Below are 14,326 nucleotides of genomic sequence, written 5' to 3' on the forward strand. Positions count from 1 at the left end.
CCCACCATAGGCATCTTTTAAAATATGACAGTGTGTATAAAAGCCACGGTCAGTTTTCTTTCCCCCACCCCTACTGTGGGACCTGAAGTTCTAGGATCCATAGCACGTGGCTCAAACGGTGCCCCAGCATCCTCCCACCACCCTTACCCAAGCTGCCACCCCCCTGACCATCCTCCCACCACCCTTACCCAAGCTGCCACTCCCCTGACCATGTCACATCACCTCCATGAGAGTCTCTGGGAACCTTTGCAAGAACTGCTTCCCCCAGCCACTGACGATGACCATAGATCCTGGAGGAGAGAAGATACCCTGAGCACAGAGAGACAGTCTGTGGGAGGTGCATTCTCCTCTTCCTGTGGGGGAAGGGCTGGCTTACTCCGCCAGAGAAAGTCAGCAAGATGAGGAGGAATACGGGAGAGGCTGCTTGGAGAGGACCTCCCCAGAGCAGTAAATTATCATGTATGTTTCTATATCATATCCTTGGGTTTGTTGGTCTATTCTCTCCCACCTCCATCTGGCACAGAACCTAGACTCTGTGAAAACAACAACCCATCTCCCTAGTTTGCTGCTGCATCGCCATGTCTAAAACAGTGCTGGTGTACAGGTGCTCAGCTAGTAATCGTGAGTAGATAAAAAGCTCAGCCTCTCAGCAACGACCTGTGCTGTCTCACAGCAAGCCTTCTCGCCTCCCCACCCCTTCTCCATGTCAGTCATTCTCCTCAGAAAACTGGGAAGTATTCTGGACTTGGTATTCTTGCAAACCTCTTCCAGCTCGGACATTCTAGGAACCTATGCCATTGGTAAATCTGAGGGTAATGGAAATTCATTGGATGCTGATTGAGCAATTATGTTCTTAGTTGATAAGAAGCCTGTATACTTAACAAAGCTTTGGGCTTAAAGTATCTGTGGCGAGTTCCTTCACTGTGGTGGGCCTCAGTTTTCTCCTCTGTAAAATGGAGTGAAAATGCCACCTTCCAGAGCTTTTATGAATAGTAAGCAACCAGCACATAGTAAGTGCATGACATTCAATCACGTAGTCCCTCCATGTTTCTCGATAGCTCAATTTCTCTAAATGCCTCTCTGGGCCATCTAAGCAATTCTTTACATCTTTGAGGTAAAGGAAGTGAATTATCATATGGCAACAGTGAATTTAGAATGAGAAGGAAGCTAGCTGGCATGGACTGGACTCTTCATGTCTGAAAGTTATTTTTATTTTTGAATTGAAATACCAGGACCACTCCCTAAGGAATGTCACTTCTAGTTTAGAAGTAAGGGGACTGCAGCTTAATGAGGTCAAGTAATACCCTCAAGATCTCTCAGATAGGAAATGCCAGCCACGGGATTCAAACCTGTGCTGGTTATTAAGCTGTGGCCCCTCGGTTTCAGACTTTGTCTTCTATATTTTGCTTTGTGGTGCTAGGGATAAGACCTGGTATGGAAGTTCTTGGCTCACTCATTTCCTGAAAATAGGGATACTTTCAATCTGGCAATGGTTCTCCACCATCATAGTGGCAGTTTGTCTGAGCTGGATTCCTTAGTACATTAGCCACATCTACAGAAGTTCAAATTCTGGTAAGAGTCACTTTTTCATGCTTGTCAGTTCTGTAAGTAGTCTCTGCCTTTCATTCCCCATGCATCTCTATCATCTCAGCTTTCCCCTTTTACTTACTAGGTCACCTTTACATTAAATCCTCTCTTCCAGTCACCAGTCTGAGTTTATCTTCTTATCTGGACCCTTGATCCTGCCTGTTTGCTATGTGCTTAACACTCTTTGTGCAAACTAGGGAATTATGTAGACTCCAATCAACTGACTGCCTGGGCAACAGGGACTCCCGGGATGCAGGATTCCCTGCCAAGGCCCCTGCTGTTCCGCAGAGGTGAGATCAGGGGTTGGGGGGAAGTACCTTCTTGTGAGGGCTCCTCAGGCAGACAGATGGGCATCACAAAGTTGTTCAGTGTTGGGCTCTCTGACAGCTCCAGTAGAGCCACATCATTCTCAAATGTGCTGGGGTTATACAGGGGGTGCAAGATGATCTGTTTGACTCGGAGGTGCTGCTCGTCTGCATCTGAGTGGCGCCTCCAATGCTTGCCTGGGCAAGGAGAAGCCATGTGAGGATGAGGGAAATGGCAGATAAGGCCATACCTTACTTCCTGTCTCCTCCCGGTCCCATCCAGCACCTGCCTCTACCCTCAGCCTTTCATTGCCCTTTGCCCAGCTCCCTCAGCCTGCCTGCAATACCCTATAGGTTTGCCTTCCGTCTTTCTTCATGAACTGCCCATTGCCTTCGACTCCTCCCTCTTGTGTCAGTTGCCACAGCCAAAGCCTTGTGAGCATCCTTCAGGGCCTGGGTTGTATGTCGCTCCCTCTGTGAATCCTCCCAGGTATCCCACTTAGTAGTCTCTCCCCTACCACCTCCCATGACAGCTTTTCTGTCCCTCTGCTAGAGAACTTTCTGCTTCCTAGCTTATAACAAGAGGGTTCTGCACTTGCATCTTGTTCCTTTATTAGACTGTAAGCTCCTAGTGGGCAGGAACTTGTTCTTGATTATACAATGCCCCTAGAACCTGGCTGAGTGTTGGCAGGCAAAGGGATGTTAGACGGAGTTGAATCAGAGGGCAGTCTTGAATTCGTAAGTAAAGGAGAGCCTTGGAAAATGGCAGTTGTGGAACTTCCTTCCCAGAACAACAGCTGGCCTCAGGAGTCAGCTTGCCCCTCACTCACCCATGATGATTTTGAAGTCAGAAGGGTGGAGTAGGTAGGAGGCGTGTAGTCTTGGGTCCTCGGAGTCCACTGGCTGGTGGAGGCAGTGAGCAGCAGTCACGAGCCAGTTGAGGTCTAGAGGGCGGAGAGTATGGATGTAGGTCATGTTGTGCCCCCTCTGTCTCAAGCTGAGGACTTTGGGACCTCTCCAAGACTCTTCTTAAGACCTTGAAAATGACTATGTCTCCTCTATTGCATTTCACAGCCTCAATCTGATAGGACCTACTCTGAAGACAAGGAGTGCTTTCAACTTCTCCTTTCATCCCAGGCCAGGTCTGAACATTTTAAAGAGGATTTCAGGGTTTCCTTGAACCCATGGGGTGGGTGAGAGCCAGAAGCCCAACTTGGGTCAGTGAAGACCCTGTGCTCAACAGCTGCCTCTTGAACTCGTTTCTCAAATCATGGTCCAGGGGCTCATAGTGTAAGCATCACTCTTGGACTCCTCAGAAATAGACTCTCAAGCCTACCTCAGATCTACACACCAGAGCTTGCACCTTAGTGACATGCCCAGATTAATCCATGCACATTAAAGTGTGGCAAGTCCTGAGGAGAATGGTCAGTAGCTAGCTACATGGCTGCACACCTGGAGTTACCTGGGAACTAGAAAACATCAACAGTATTTGAGCTATGTGTGTAGGGCACAGAAGTGCATTAAAGGTTTCCTCAGGTAATTCTGGGCTGCCAGGATTGAGAAGCACAGGTGCAGACCTCTCTTTTTCGGCCATGAACCCGGAGGCCCACAGGAAAGCAGTGTGGCAACAGTCACAGGTTAGCAGGGGACGGTCTCCTGGTGTTCAGTCTCTGGAAATCCTTTAAGTGGAGCAGATGGCAAACCCATAAGAAGCTGAGCCTGTAGCATACCCAGGAGCAGCCAAACAACCTGAAAAGATCTAGGTCTTGGAGGGAAAGAGTCAAGGGTATCAGGTTATAGTTCAGAGTCAAAGGCAGGGTTGCTTTTCTGGAGCAGATTCCAGGCAGGCTCTGCTTAGAGGCAGCTGTGTGCTCAGGCTCCTGGTTCTGGCTAGAGCTCCACACAGCCCTCGATCCATGCAAGAGACCACTGGGTGGACTTCCCAGGTGAGCATCGTAGGAGAGTCTGCCTCAAAGCAGGAATCCGGGCCACTTACACAGTCCAGGGGTGTGTGCTGGCCAACCCAGAGAGGCAGCTGTGGCTCCTGGCTCTGCCAAGCCCTCTAGCCAGCCTCAGCAGAGGTGCTGAGTTGGTGCTTTGCCATTTTTAAAATCCCTTACCTTCTCTTCAGGTTATTCCACCTTCACCTAAGTTATTCTAACTTCACCTCTCCTCCCTTTCTTCCACCAACGGGAGCAAAGAGCTCAGAGTAAGAGTTGTGGGAGGGTAATGCTTAGCTGGGGACAGAGAAGAAATCTTCAAACGACTGTCAGACATAAGTCACAGGCAGTAAGCATGCAATAAAACACAAGTGCTTTAAGAAAATGAATTTAGGTGAAATTGATGGCCACATAATCCATTTCTTCTACTCCCAACAAAACTGAGAATGTCTGCGGAAACAGCCCCTGTCCCTTCCTTCCTCTCTTCCTCGCCATTTCTCTGCCTCTCTTCAGTCTCTCTAGAGGCCTCCTCTCTCTTTTCCTTCTCCTCTGAGTTTTCCTCTTCCTGGGATACCTTGTGTTTTATCAGTCTCTCTTCACCTGGTTGCATTGTCTTGTTTTTCTCTTCTTTCTTCAGTTCCCTTCCTCTGTCTCTTTTTGTTTTCTTTCTTGCCATCCTTTGCCCTCTGTTTCCCTCTTTGCTCTGCTCTTTCTTGTCTCTTTCCTGCCCACGGGCCCCCTAGACTGCCATCGGCTCTGCCCGGCCAAAATCTACCTCTTGGAACACCTCTACTCTTCCCTTGACTTTTGCAAGGCTTGAGGACACAAGACTACTCATCTAACTTTTCTAGAAATATAAGGATCGTGTATTCAACTGGCCATTTTACGTATCTGCAGCACCTCAGCTGCAGCCCTAGCCCTATGCCTTTCCTGATGGATTTGGTCTGGAGCTTCCCATCCTAACTGCAGTCTGAAGGAGGGCAAGGCTGAGGGAAAGGCGTGGCCTCTTCCCCTGCTGGACGCTGCCCACCTAGAGATGGAAAGATCTCGCACTTTTTGCTCTGTGAGGGGCTCAGATGTAGAGTAGCCTGGGATTCTAAATCTCCATTTTCTCATAATTCCAGAGTTTGAATGAACTTTAAATCCTTTAGATCAGGACCTAACTAAGGCAGAGAGGACACCAGCTATGCTTTTCCTCTTTGTGCTGGCTCTTGCCTGTGTTTAGTCTGCAACCAAGCTGGCAATCTTATTTTCCAACATTTTGGATCTGCCCCCTTCTTTCTATCCCTCCAGGACCATTTTTATTTTGACACTAATTACTCTCCCACTGTTGGCCTTCAGATTTCCTTCTTTTGGGTCATGCTGTACTTGGAGAGAACTTTCTAGAACATGTATTCAAATCTGCAGCAGTGTCCAGGGTAAGATCTAAATTCCTAAGCATGGTCTATCTTCATTATCTATGCTTTTCCTGACTTTCCAGAGTTTCCTGGTTCTCCCGCAGCCCTAGCTACCTGCCTCATGCTGTGATTTATGCTGGACGTTCTAATGCTGACTCAGTCCTTCAGGAAGTGTTCGGTGCCTGAAGAATCATCAGGAATACAGGGCTCCTGGGTCCAGCTAATGACTCGTTTTTCCACATCATACTTCTAGGCTCTGATGCTGTTGTGAGCAGTGATTTTCAGCAAAGAAACCTTGGTCAGTCTCCTCAAAACCATGTCTCTAATCTAGCTCATCCAAGCCTGAGACTTTTGCCCTGCTACCTTCTCCTTACCTAGAAGCGTGCCTCCACAGAAGGGCACATCAGTTGGGTGAGACAGCATGGCAATCCAGGGAGTGGTGCCCTTCTCGGCTGGGCGTCCATTGAAGATTCTGGCCATTTGCTTCCGGTGAATCTTCGGGGATCCACACACTGCAGCCAATGGAGGAAGCACACATCACTCTGGCTCCACTGCATCCTCTGGTAGCCAGGGCTACCAGCTCATCATTTGTCAGAAGCATCTGTTACGTTTGCTCTCCCAGCATCTGGTGCCCCTTCTGATAATCACATACTGATTTTTCCTGGGGTGGCCCATTTTCCCACTGCTGATGTACGTATTCCAAGATGAGCTGAACTCATCAGGGATAAGGAAGTTATTTATCAAAGCCTTGGACCTCTAGGTCACAGCCATTGCTCAGGGATGAAATGTCACTTTGGCATGACCAAAGAAAGGCTGGTTTGCAAATTATGTTAAACATATTAGAGAAATTCATTCTCTCTTGAGGTTGCTAAGTTGTTGACCACAAGCCCAGATCTGGTAATGATCATTTCATGGAGTGTCTATGGAGAAAAATACTACAGACCTGGAGGAAAGTGGAATGGAAGGCTATGAGGGAAAGCAAAACAGGTTGTGTCTGATATTTGAGCCTTTTTGTCTAATCATCCTGGAAGCTTTGGTCTCTTTATTTCCGGTGAACCTATACACTCTCTATCACTTTCTCTTTATGCTGTTTATGTTGAGATTTTGTGACCTTCAAATGGAAGTGTCCAGACTAATAAAGAAGCCTCTTGTGCTACCCACAGGACCCCACAACAATAATACATGGGATCTACCTGTTTTTCATTGAACTGGATACATACACACACAGACACAGAGGTGAGTAGCCTCAGAGACTATGCAGTCTATTATTCTTATACAGCAGAAGAAATTCAGGACTATAGTGAGAAATGGACTTACCAAAAGCTATTGAATCCATTATGGCAAAGCTGTAATTCTGGGTCTCTTGACTATACTCTAGGCTTGTCCTACTCTGGCCAGCACCACTGTCTCTTTACTGTGTGACTTCCTGGGGCACTCAAATCACAATCGCGACATGTGAGCAGTTCCCAGTTGTCACCAGGCTGAGCTAAATCAGACAAATGCGTTGCATGCTTGACCACATCTTCAGCATCTCGCAGCATTGTTCTATGTACTGTTGGCCTGCCAGCCCAAGCTAATTTCCTGCCCCTGTTCCCGGAACAGGCTTGTAGTCCATTACTGGGAACTCTCTGACAATCCTCCCTGCTGTGTTCTTTCCCTGTAAGTGTTCTTCCCTTCAGAGCTGATTATGCATTCCAAATGTCCTTACTTCTATAGGTTTAGTAATCTGGCCTTCAGGCTTGTCACACATCCTCTGTATTTTCCATCTCCTTCTCTTATACCTCTAAAGACGGTCGAGCCTTTCATTTTAAAAGTCCTGATTCCCTTAAATTTCAAATCTTTCCTTCTCCTCCATCCACAGTCAAGCTTCTGCAAAAAGGAGTGGACAATCAAAATTCATGCTATTCCCTGTGTTTTGGAGATAGGTTTAGAGGAAGAAAGTATCACATACTGCACAAATCCAGAAATAAAGTGGTCATTTGAATTTTTAATAGAACTACACTCATCGATGGCTCTGGGTTCATAAATGGAACTTCAACAGTGATATTAATGTGTATGGGAAGATAATGTTCTTAATATGTTTTTCATCTTCAAGAATTCTCCTTGCCCTGCAGCTCCCCAAATACTAGGTCTGGAGTATCTATCATTTTAGGTGAAAGACAGATAGGTTTTGGCTTTCTTAAGAGCAAAAACAGAATCCAAAGTCGGAAACATTTTAAGAGTTATGCAGTGTGGTGAGAATAAAAGATGTGCAAGTATTAAGGAATCAAAATGTGAAGAACTGAGCATATAATACTTACTATAATCCATAGAGGATAAAGGAGGCACGAGCAGTTTCCTGTCCTTTGAAATAGTTGAAAGGCCTTTTTCAGGTAGAGTGAAAAGGCTGGAAGGAGACCGGGAAAGAGAAGATACTCAAGGAGAAGGGACAGTTAACAGTGAAAGCACCCTACTCCTTGGATGTTCCTTCAGGGATGACAGGAAAACCTGGTCCCCATTCCAGAAAAGGTCCATCCTGGAGGCCTTCACCTGGACCTTTGAGCTGCGGGGTGCTGCTGATTCCTTTGTCCTGATTATGGCTTAGATCTAGAATGTTCCCCCAAAGCCTCTTCCATTCATGGGAAAGCTCTGGGAAGGTGACTGGATCATGGGGGGACTATAGCTATCTTGCCGTCAGGAAATGAGGTTTGGTTGGAAGTGGCGGGTCACGGGGGCGGTGTGTGTGAATTGGAAGGGTCCATCTCCCTCCTAAGTGCTCAGTTCACTGTGTTTCCTGGCTACCATGATGTGAGCAGCCTTCTCCCCCAGACCCTTCCTCTTTGCCTCTTCTGCCTTGCAGACTGCCAGCTATGGACTGAGGTTCAATAGACCATGAACCCCAAAAGTCTTCGCTTTCTCTAAGTAGTGGGTGCTGGTTATTTTCTTCAGGAATGAAAAAAGTTTTAAAGACAACTCCTCTTGCCTTTTATTTCCTCCCTGGCTGCTGAACACTTTCCTTCTTTTTGGGAACCCAGTTCTTCCTATTCTCTTTGTCTCTCTTTCTTTCTTTCCTGGCTTCTCTTTCCTTTATCCCTTCTAGGATGGTGTCTGCCTTGCTCACCCTCTGAGGAGTCTTTCTCTTCTGCCCATTTCTAACAGGCCATATCCCACTACATCCTATTAAACTTCTTTAAACCTGTTCTGTCTTCTGAATTCATTGTTATTTACTGCCTACTTGTGTTTCATAAACTCTTCAAACTCAGCAAAGCTAAGTCCTGGCCTTAGACTTCACCAGTCTTCTCCCCTTGTTATTGTAGACCCTTGTTGGTACCTGCACAAACCACAAACTGATGGTCTCCCTTTTCTTCAGTCCCCCTACCTAATCCACCACTAAATCACCAGGAGAAGCAGGGGAAAATCTCTCTCCCACTCCATGTCAAAATATTCTCTCCATGTAACCTCTGTGTCTCCAGATGCTATAATATAAAATCCAACATACCGTGGTCCACCATGACCCCAAACAAAACTCTCCAGGGCAAATCATGAGCATGTCTGGGGGGAGCCCTCCCCCTCTGTTAACTTATATCACCCTTTGTATCCTTATGGTGGTACAGTCTCAAGAGATGCTATAGCACATAAATGGATTAAACCACCTTCACCCCATGTGGACACTGTTGCATCACTAGGTCTGGGAGATCGTCTCCATCTCTCACCAGGATGGATGCAATTGCTTCCCCTCACCCCAAGTGCAGCTTCTAACCTGTTCTCTTTCTGCACCATGCTGCCCACCCGCAGACTTGTCTAATTCAGATATTTCCATGTGTGAGACCCAGAAGTCTGCAGGTTTAACAAGCACACCTGGGATGATTCCAGTGTACTGGTTATGATACAGAGTTCAGAGTACAGCTTTTAAGATTCTTTCCACTCTTCAAACGCACACTGCCCTCATGACAATCATGACCTGCTTTCTTGGTTTGATGCTTTTTCCCACTCTGTGCTTCCTCTGCCATCTCCTCTGACCCCCTACGAAAATCTATTCTGATACTTTTCATCTACATAAAACCACATCTTCAAGTTCCCATGATGCCTAAATCTTGATTCCTCTTATGACATTCAACTCATTTTGGCCACGTAAGACCTACACACAAAGGAGAGTATCTTCCTTCTAACATGAGCTCTTGGAATACTTAAATAGCAAACAATTAAAGCAATGTGTAGCCTCTAAGAAGCAAACATATTAAGGAGCACTTTTTTCCCCCTCATTATCTCTTTTTGCTTAATGAAGGGAATGCAGTTTCTTTAAAGTTCAAAACAACTAAACACACTTCAACCATAGTAACCATACTCCCAAACCAAGATTATTGGTTACTCACAGAGGGTTTATTTCCATTTTAGACCCCTGACAGGAGGAACAGAGTGCAGAGACCAGGTACAGAGCAGTGAAGCAGGTTGTATTAAATATACACAATACAGCATACTCTACATCACCATAAAAGATGCAAGAGTGTGTTTTGGTGAGTGAATCAGAGAAGTGGACACTTCTCATTGTTCTCTGGGAATCCCTCTCAAGGGCTTCTTTGGCTGTCTTTATCAGATGGAGATTCCTGGGATGGAGTGTTCCGGGGAGAAGGAGAAGTCAGTCCAGCCTATGAGATCCAGGGAGAGGCTGAGTGTGAAAGCTGGAAAGATCCTGGTGGGATCGTGTGACTTCCTTTTATAGATGGAGAAACTGAGGCTCATTAAGGAAAATAATTTTCGAGAGGCTACATAGCCAGTTGGAAATCAGAGATAGGGATAGAACCCAGAACTCCTCGCTCTCCACCACTTTTTGTTGTTGTTGCAAAGGAACTCTACTTTTCTTGGCCTCTGGCCCCTGGAAAACAGAGAAGTGGGCCCCTCTGATGTCCTGCTGGGTAGGTTTTCTGATGAACTCAGGTCCCAGGGTTGCAGGGCAGCCTGGTTGGATTTGGGTGACTCCTAATGGTCTAAGCTCCTTTTCCTTTTATTTCCTTCCCAGAAGCAGTGAGATGCAGTGTGGGTCTTCTCTCTTTCAAAGTAACAGCCAATCTTCACACTTGGAGCTGGAGCTAGGTGGCCTTTGCAGATGGTGTATGTCAGGGCTGGAAGCTGGATTTGTGCTTGTCTGCAGTGGCAGGTGTGGACATCTCATGGTGTCAGCTGTTATCTTAAAGTAGCACCTGGATCTGAATGATGTGCTTTGAATTGATAGTAGGAATTTAAGGAGCTTGGAATTGTACCTGTGCTATTCTTTTCCCTGTTGCACAAACCTTCCCAGTTTTCTCTTGGTCCTTTGAGATTCTTGAATGGGGAGCATAAAGGAAAAGGCCTGGACTAGAAGAAGATTTTAGGAGAGAAAATCCCTGGAACAAACAGTGCTCCAAGATGCTATACTGGCAAAAAGCATCCTCCAGCCTCTGATCTTTGCCCTGCAGCCTTGAATGATTTTTTGTTAAGGAGGACTAGATTGGGTGCAGGTCTAGAGAGTAAAGTTGGTAGAACATACAGATGCAGAGCTTAGTCCAATGTGAGAAATTATTTCCCAACCATCAGGCCTAAGGTCACTTGTGCCAAGGATGAGACCAACAAGATTGGTAAGCGAGTAGGAGTGAATAAGACACTTAAGGTACAGCTTCATGCTTGACTGGCCAGTGGCCAGTTCAGACTGGTTCAGTTCCCACATTGCACTGCTGTAGAGAGTGAGCCCAGAGAGGAGAGGGGACTTGGCTAAGGTCACAGACCCAGATCTCTTGCCCAGAATTTTTTCCTTTTACCACTTGCTTCCTCTCAGAGCTCTGGAGGCTGTCCTGGGAGGACAAGTGCCCCAACAGGTCAGTGTGTCCCACTTTATTTGGTCTGCCAAGTAACATGGAGTGTGCTTTTGGATGTGTGTATACAGCCTCACTTGGTGGGGGCAAGGTAAGCAGGCCCCAAGGAAAAAAGTCAGCTCACCGCTCCACCTGGAGTTCCCCTTCACTTTGTGGGGAGCGCATCTGCTCCCACAACCAGTCTACATAGTTAGAGACCTTCGTGTACACTCCATACACCTGCTTGGTGCCACATTCTTCAGGGCCCGCCCAAGAGACCAGGCCTTGGGCCACCCAATGCTGGCTCAAGTCATCAAGGATGACAAAGGCCCCACCACTATCTCCAAGGCATGTGTCCTTGCCACCCTCGTAGTAGCCAGCACAGAACATGTTCTCTGTGACACTGTAGTTTCCCGAACGAGACTCATAGCTGGCTTTGCACTCGGCGTGTGGCACCACTGGTAACTTGACATACTGCAGGATATCTGACAAGGTTCGTGTGCCGCTGCTGATGATGTCATCTACTGTCACATTGGGACTGGAGATGCCCCAGCCGGCCACCAGGCCCAACATGTGGGGGGCTAGACCTTCAGGCTCTGGCTGCGGCAGGCAGACAGGCATGACGTGTGGTCCCAGGGGCACCGGCTCCTGCAGCTGCACCAGAGCTATGTCATGGTTGTAGCTCTGGATGTTGAAATTGGGGTGGAGAACCACTCGGGCAGCTGAGCTATTGACAGCACCTGATTTGTCCCGTACGTCGTGCAGGCCCAGGTAGACAGTGATGTGCTCCTTGGAGACCGGGACCACCGTGTTACCCCTGCGCTGGGACCGTAGCACATGAGCTGCTGTGAGGATCCAGGACTCAGAGAGCAGAGCTCCACTCCCAAACCACTTGTTGTTTGGCACTCTCGAGGTGTCTTCTACCACTATCAGGGCCTGCCACGGAAAGAGGCCTGGCTCTGCATTCCGGCCTCCAATAATCCTCTTGACCAGGTTTGGCAGAGACCGGGAGGGCTGACCACACACTGTGAGAAGAGAGAGAGATTGGGGACAAGAGACAGAGACTGATTACGGCAGGCACATGAAAGAAGACACTAAGAGAAATTCACATGTCACTCACTGTCGATTATGCCACCACAGGGCCCTTACTTGACTGAATCAGCTACCCTGGGGAGCTCTGCCCTGGGTTACTTTGGGTCTTACTCCCTCCAGGATGGCTCATGTCCCATTGGAGCTGGCGCCATCTCTGGACTAGATCATTTCATGCTTAGGCCTTCTCCATCCTGAAGCACTTTTGGCTAAGAACACTTTGAGCCAGGACTTTCCTTTGCCAGGTCCCCTCTTAGCAATGGCCACATGTCTGCTTTTTCCCCTAGGAAGAGATCTCCTGTCTCAGAAGACCTCCATGATTGGACACCCAGAGAACTCTTCTCCCCATGTCACTGGCACAGAGAGATGGAAAGAAATTAAGAAACGGTGTCACAGGTTGCAGGATACAATGGGCTGTAACAAGACACTTGGGGCTTTGGCAAGCTTTTCTATCACCCATGTGACTCTGAGTCAGGACTTTTCCTTTTTGGATTTCAATTTTTGACTTGTCAAAGGAAGCAGTTGGTCAAGATAATCTCCAAGGATTCTTCAGATTTCAAATTTCTTTGATTTTTATTTAATTTGCTTTGGTTACTCCTAGTGACATTAAAACACTCTCCAGAGCTTAAGAGACCTGTTTAAGGTGACACAGTTGTCAAGCTGAGTAGCAAGGTCCTTGCAGGATTCTAAGACATGCCTTGTCCTGTATTCCACATTGCCTTGTTACAGATTTAGACGATGGCCATGGACCATCAAATCCTTCCTTTTCTGGCCTAAAAGACTTTGGTGCCTATGGATTAAGAGGTCCAGGACATAGAAGGTTGGGAGAAGGTGGCATAATCCACAAGCAATGATGCATGGGCCCTGCTCAGGACCACCCATCATTGCACCCAGGAGCCCTGTAGTACCTTGAAGGGAAGAAGAAGGGTCTGAGCAACTTCGTTCCACTGAGCTGCACCCCGAGCATGCACAAGCACCACCAGCCTCCTGCAGACAAATAAATGCCTCTGGCCCATGGCAGAGGGTCTTCCTTACCTGCCCCCTGCTGGCTAAGAACAAGTTGGCACAGACCTTTCCCAGGCAAGGCGCTTGAGCCTGGGAGGGAAGTGTGGTGTGAGTGTGGGCTCCCTCATTTTGCCATTAGGTATGACACACTCTGGTTCTGGAGACTTTCCACAGCCCTTCAGAGACCAAGGAGCATTTGAGTTTTCTTGGCAACTTTGGGAGGCAGGGTTTCAAAACTTAATTCTTTTCGGCTGCTCTTGCTGCTGGTGCCAAATACTTCTTGCGTGATCCCAGGGTACCCTGTCATTCACCCCAGACCACATGTGGATGGGCTTTTGTAACTTTCTGTGGCTTGACCTTTCAAAGTTAAGAGTTAGTCTCCCACTTCACCAGTAGCTTTCAGAAGGACATCCCAAAGCTGTCTGTGACTCGTCTTCAGCTCATTTTACACGGAAAGACCTTAATCTGGTAAGGGATGTGTTGATAGTTCAGTCCATGGTCACGGCAAAGTCCATGGTCAGGACTGAATGTACCTCCCTCCCTTCAGGTGCTAGTGGTACACTCCAGGTCACAGGGGCTTAGAGTTAGAGGAAGCTCAGAGAATCACTAAGTTACAGAAACGAAGTGGAATTAGAGATGGCCAGTGACCTACTCAAAGTTATTAGTGCCAGAGAAAGAAATTGATTCTATTGACCCTTGCTTCATTTTCCTACCCAAAAGTCTTCTTGTCTTTTCTGGAGTCTGAATGATATAGTATATCTTTAGGAGAGCTCCCTGAAACGGGAGTCATTTTTTCTTTCTTCCCTTGATTTTGAGTAGGTATACTCCATTGTATCCATCTGAAAGGGGGCCATTTTTATTAGCTGCCACCATTCTCCTTTCAGGCTTTCCCTGGGACAAATGAATATTTTTGAAATGTTATGGCAATGTTGGAGCCAGACTTATTTTCTAAAAGACAGTGGTGACTGAGGGAAGTGCCAAAAAGCAAAAATGTGAACCTGTAGGATTCTGAGTGCACGAGGGTGGCATACAGTATGACCAGAGTGTAAGAAGATTCAGGTTTCCTTGGGTTGACATCAAAAGTCTTGGGTTCATATCCCAGCTCTGCCATGAACTCTCTGACTGTGCTGTGTACAAATCACGACACTATTATCCTCAGTTTTCACATCTGTAAAATAACTGAAGCAGATATTTGCTTA

At 47.2% G+C, this 14,326-nt stretch overlaps 1 protein-coding gene and 1 long non-coding RNA gene across 4 annotated transcripts in view; one reads left to right on the forward strand and one right to left on the reverse strand.

The window, feature by feature from the left end:
- Masp1 (MBL associated serine protease 1) overlaps positions 1 to 14,326 on the reverse strand; it is a 66,338-nt gene that overhangs the window by 4,855 nt on the left and 47,157 nt on the right. For 2 of the 3 annotated variants that reach the window (XM_063261219.1, XM_063261220.1), the window contains 4 exons: positions 5,604 to 5,741; positions 2,723 to 2,836; positions 1,905 to 2,090; positions 223 to 290 (listed from right to left, as the gene is read on the reverse strand). In XM_063261219.1, the coding sequence (XP_063117289.1) occupies positions 223 to 290; positions 1,905 to 2,090; positions 2,723 to 2,836; positions 5,604 to 5,741 (506 nt within the window). Of the gene's footprint in view, positions 1 to 222; positions 291 to 1,904; positions 2,091 to 2,722; positions 2,837 to 5,603; positions 5,742 to 9,566; positions 12,059 to 14,326 lie in introns of those variants that run through there. The other variant, XM_013160272.3, reaches the window with a different exon arrangement.
- Positions 1,749 to 14,326, forward strand: part of LOC134478766 (uncharacterized) — a 51,617-nt gene continuing 39,039 nt past the window's right edge. The window contains exon 1 of the long non-coding RNA XR_010051645.1: positions 1,749 to 1,877. This is a non-coding gene — a long non-coding RNA (uncharacterized LOC134478766). The remainder of the gene's footprint in view (positions 1,878 to 14,326) is intronic.

Source organism: Cavia porcellus, unplaced genomic scaffold (assembly GCF_034190915.1).
Source record: "Cavia porcellus strain 051 isolate PalLab524CR breed Dunkin Hartley unplaced genomic scaffold, mCavPor4.1 scaffold_14, whole genome shotgun sequence".
NCBI classification, from domain to species: Eukaryota; Metazoa; Chordata; class Mammalia; order Rodentia; family Caviidae; genus Cavia; species Cavia porcellus.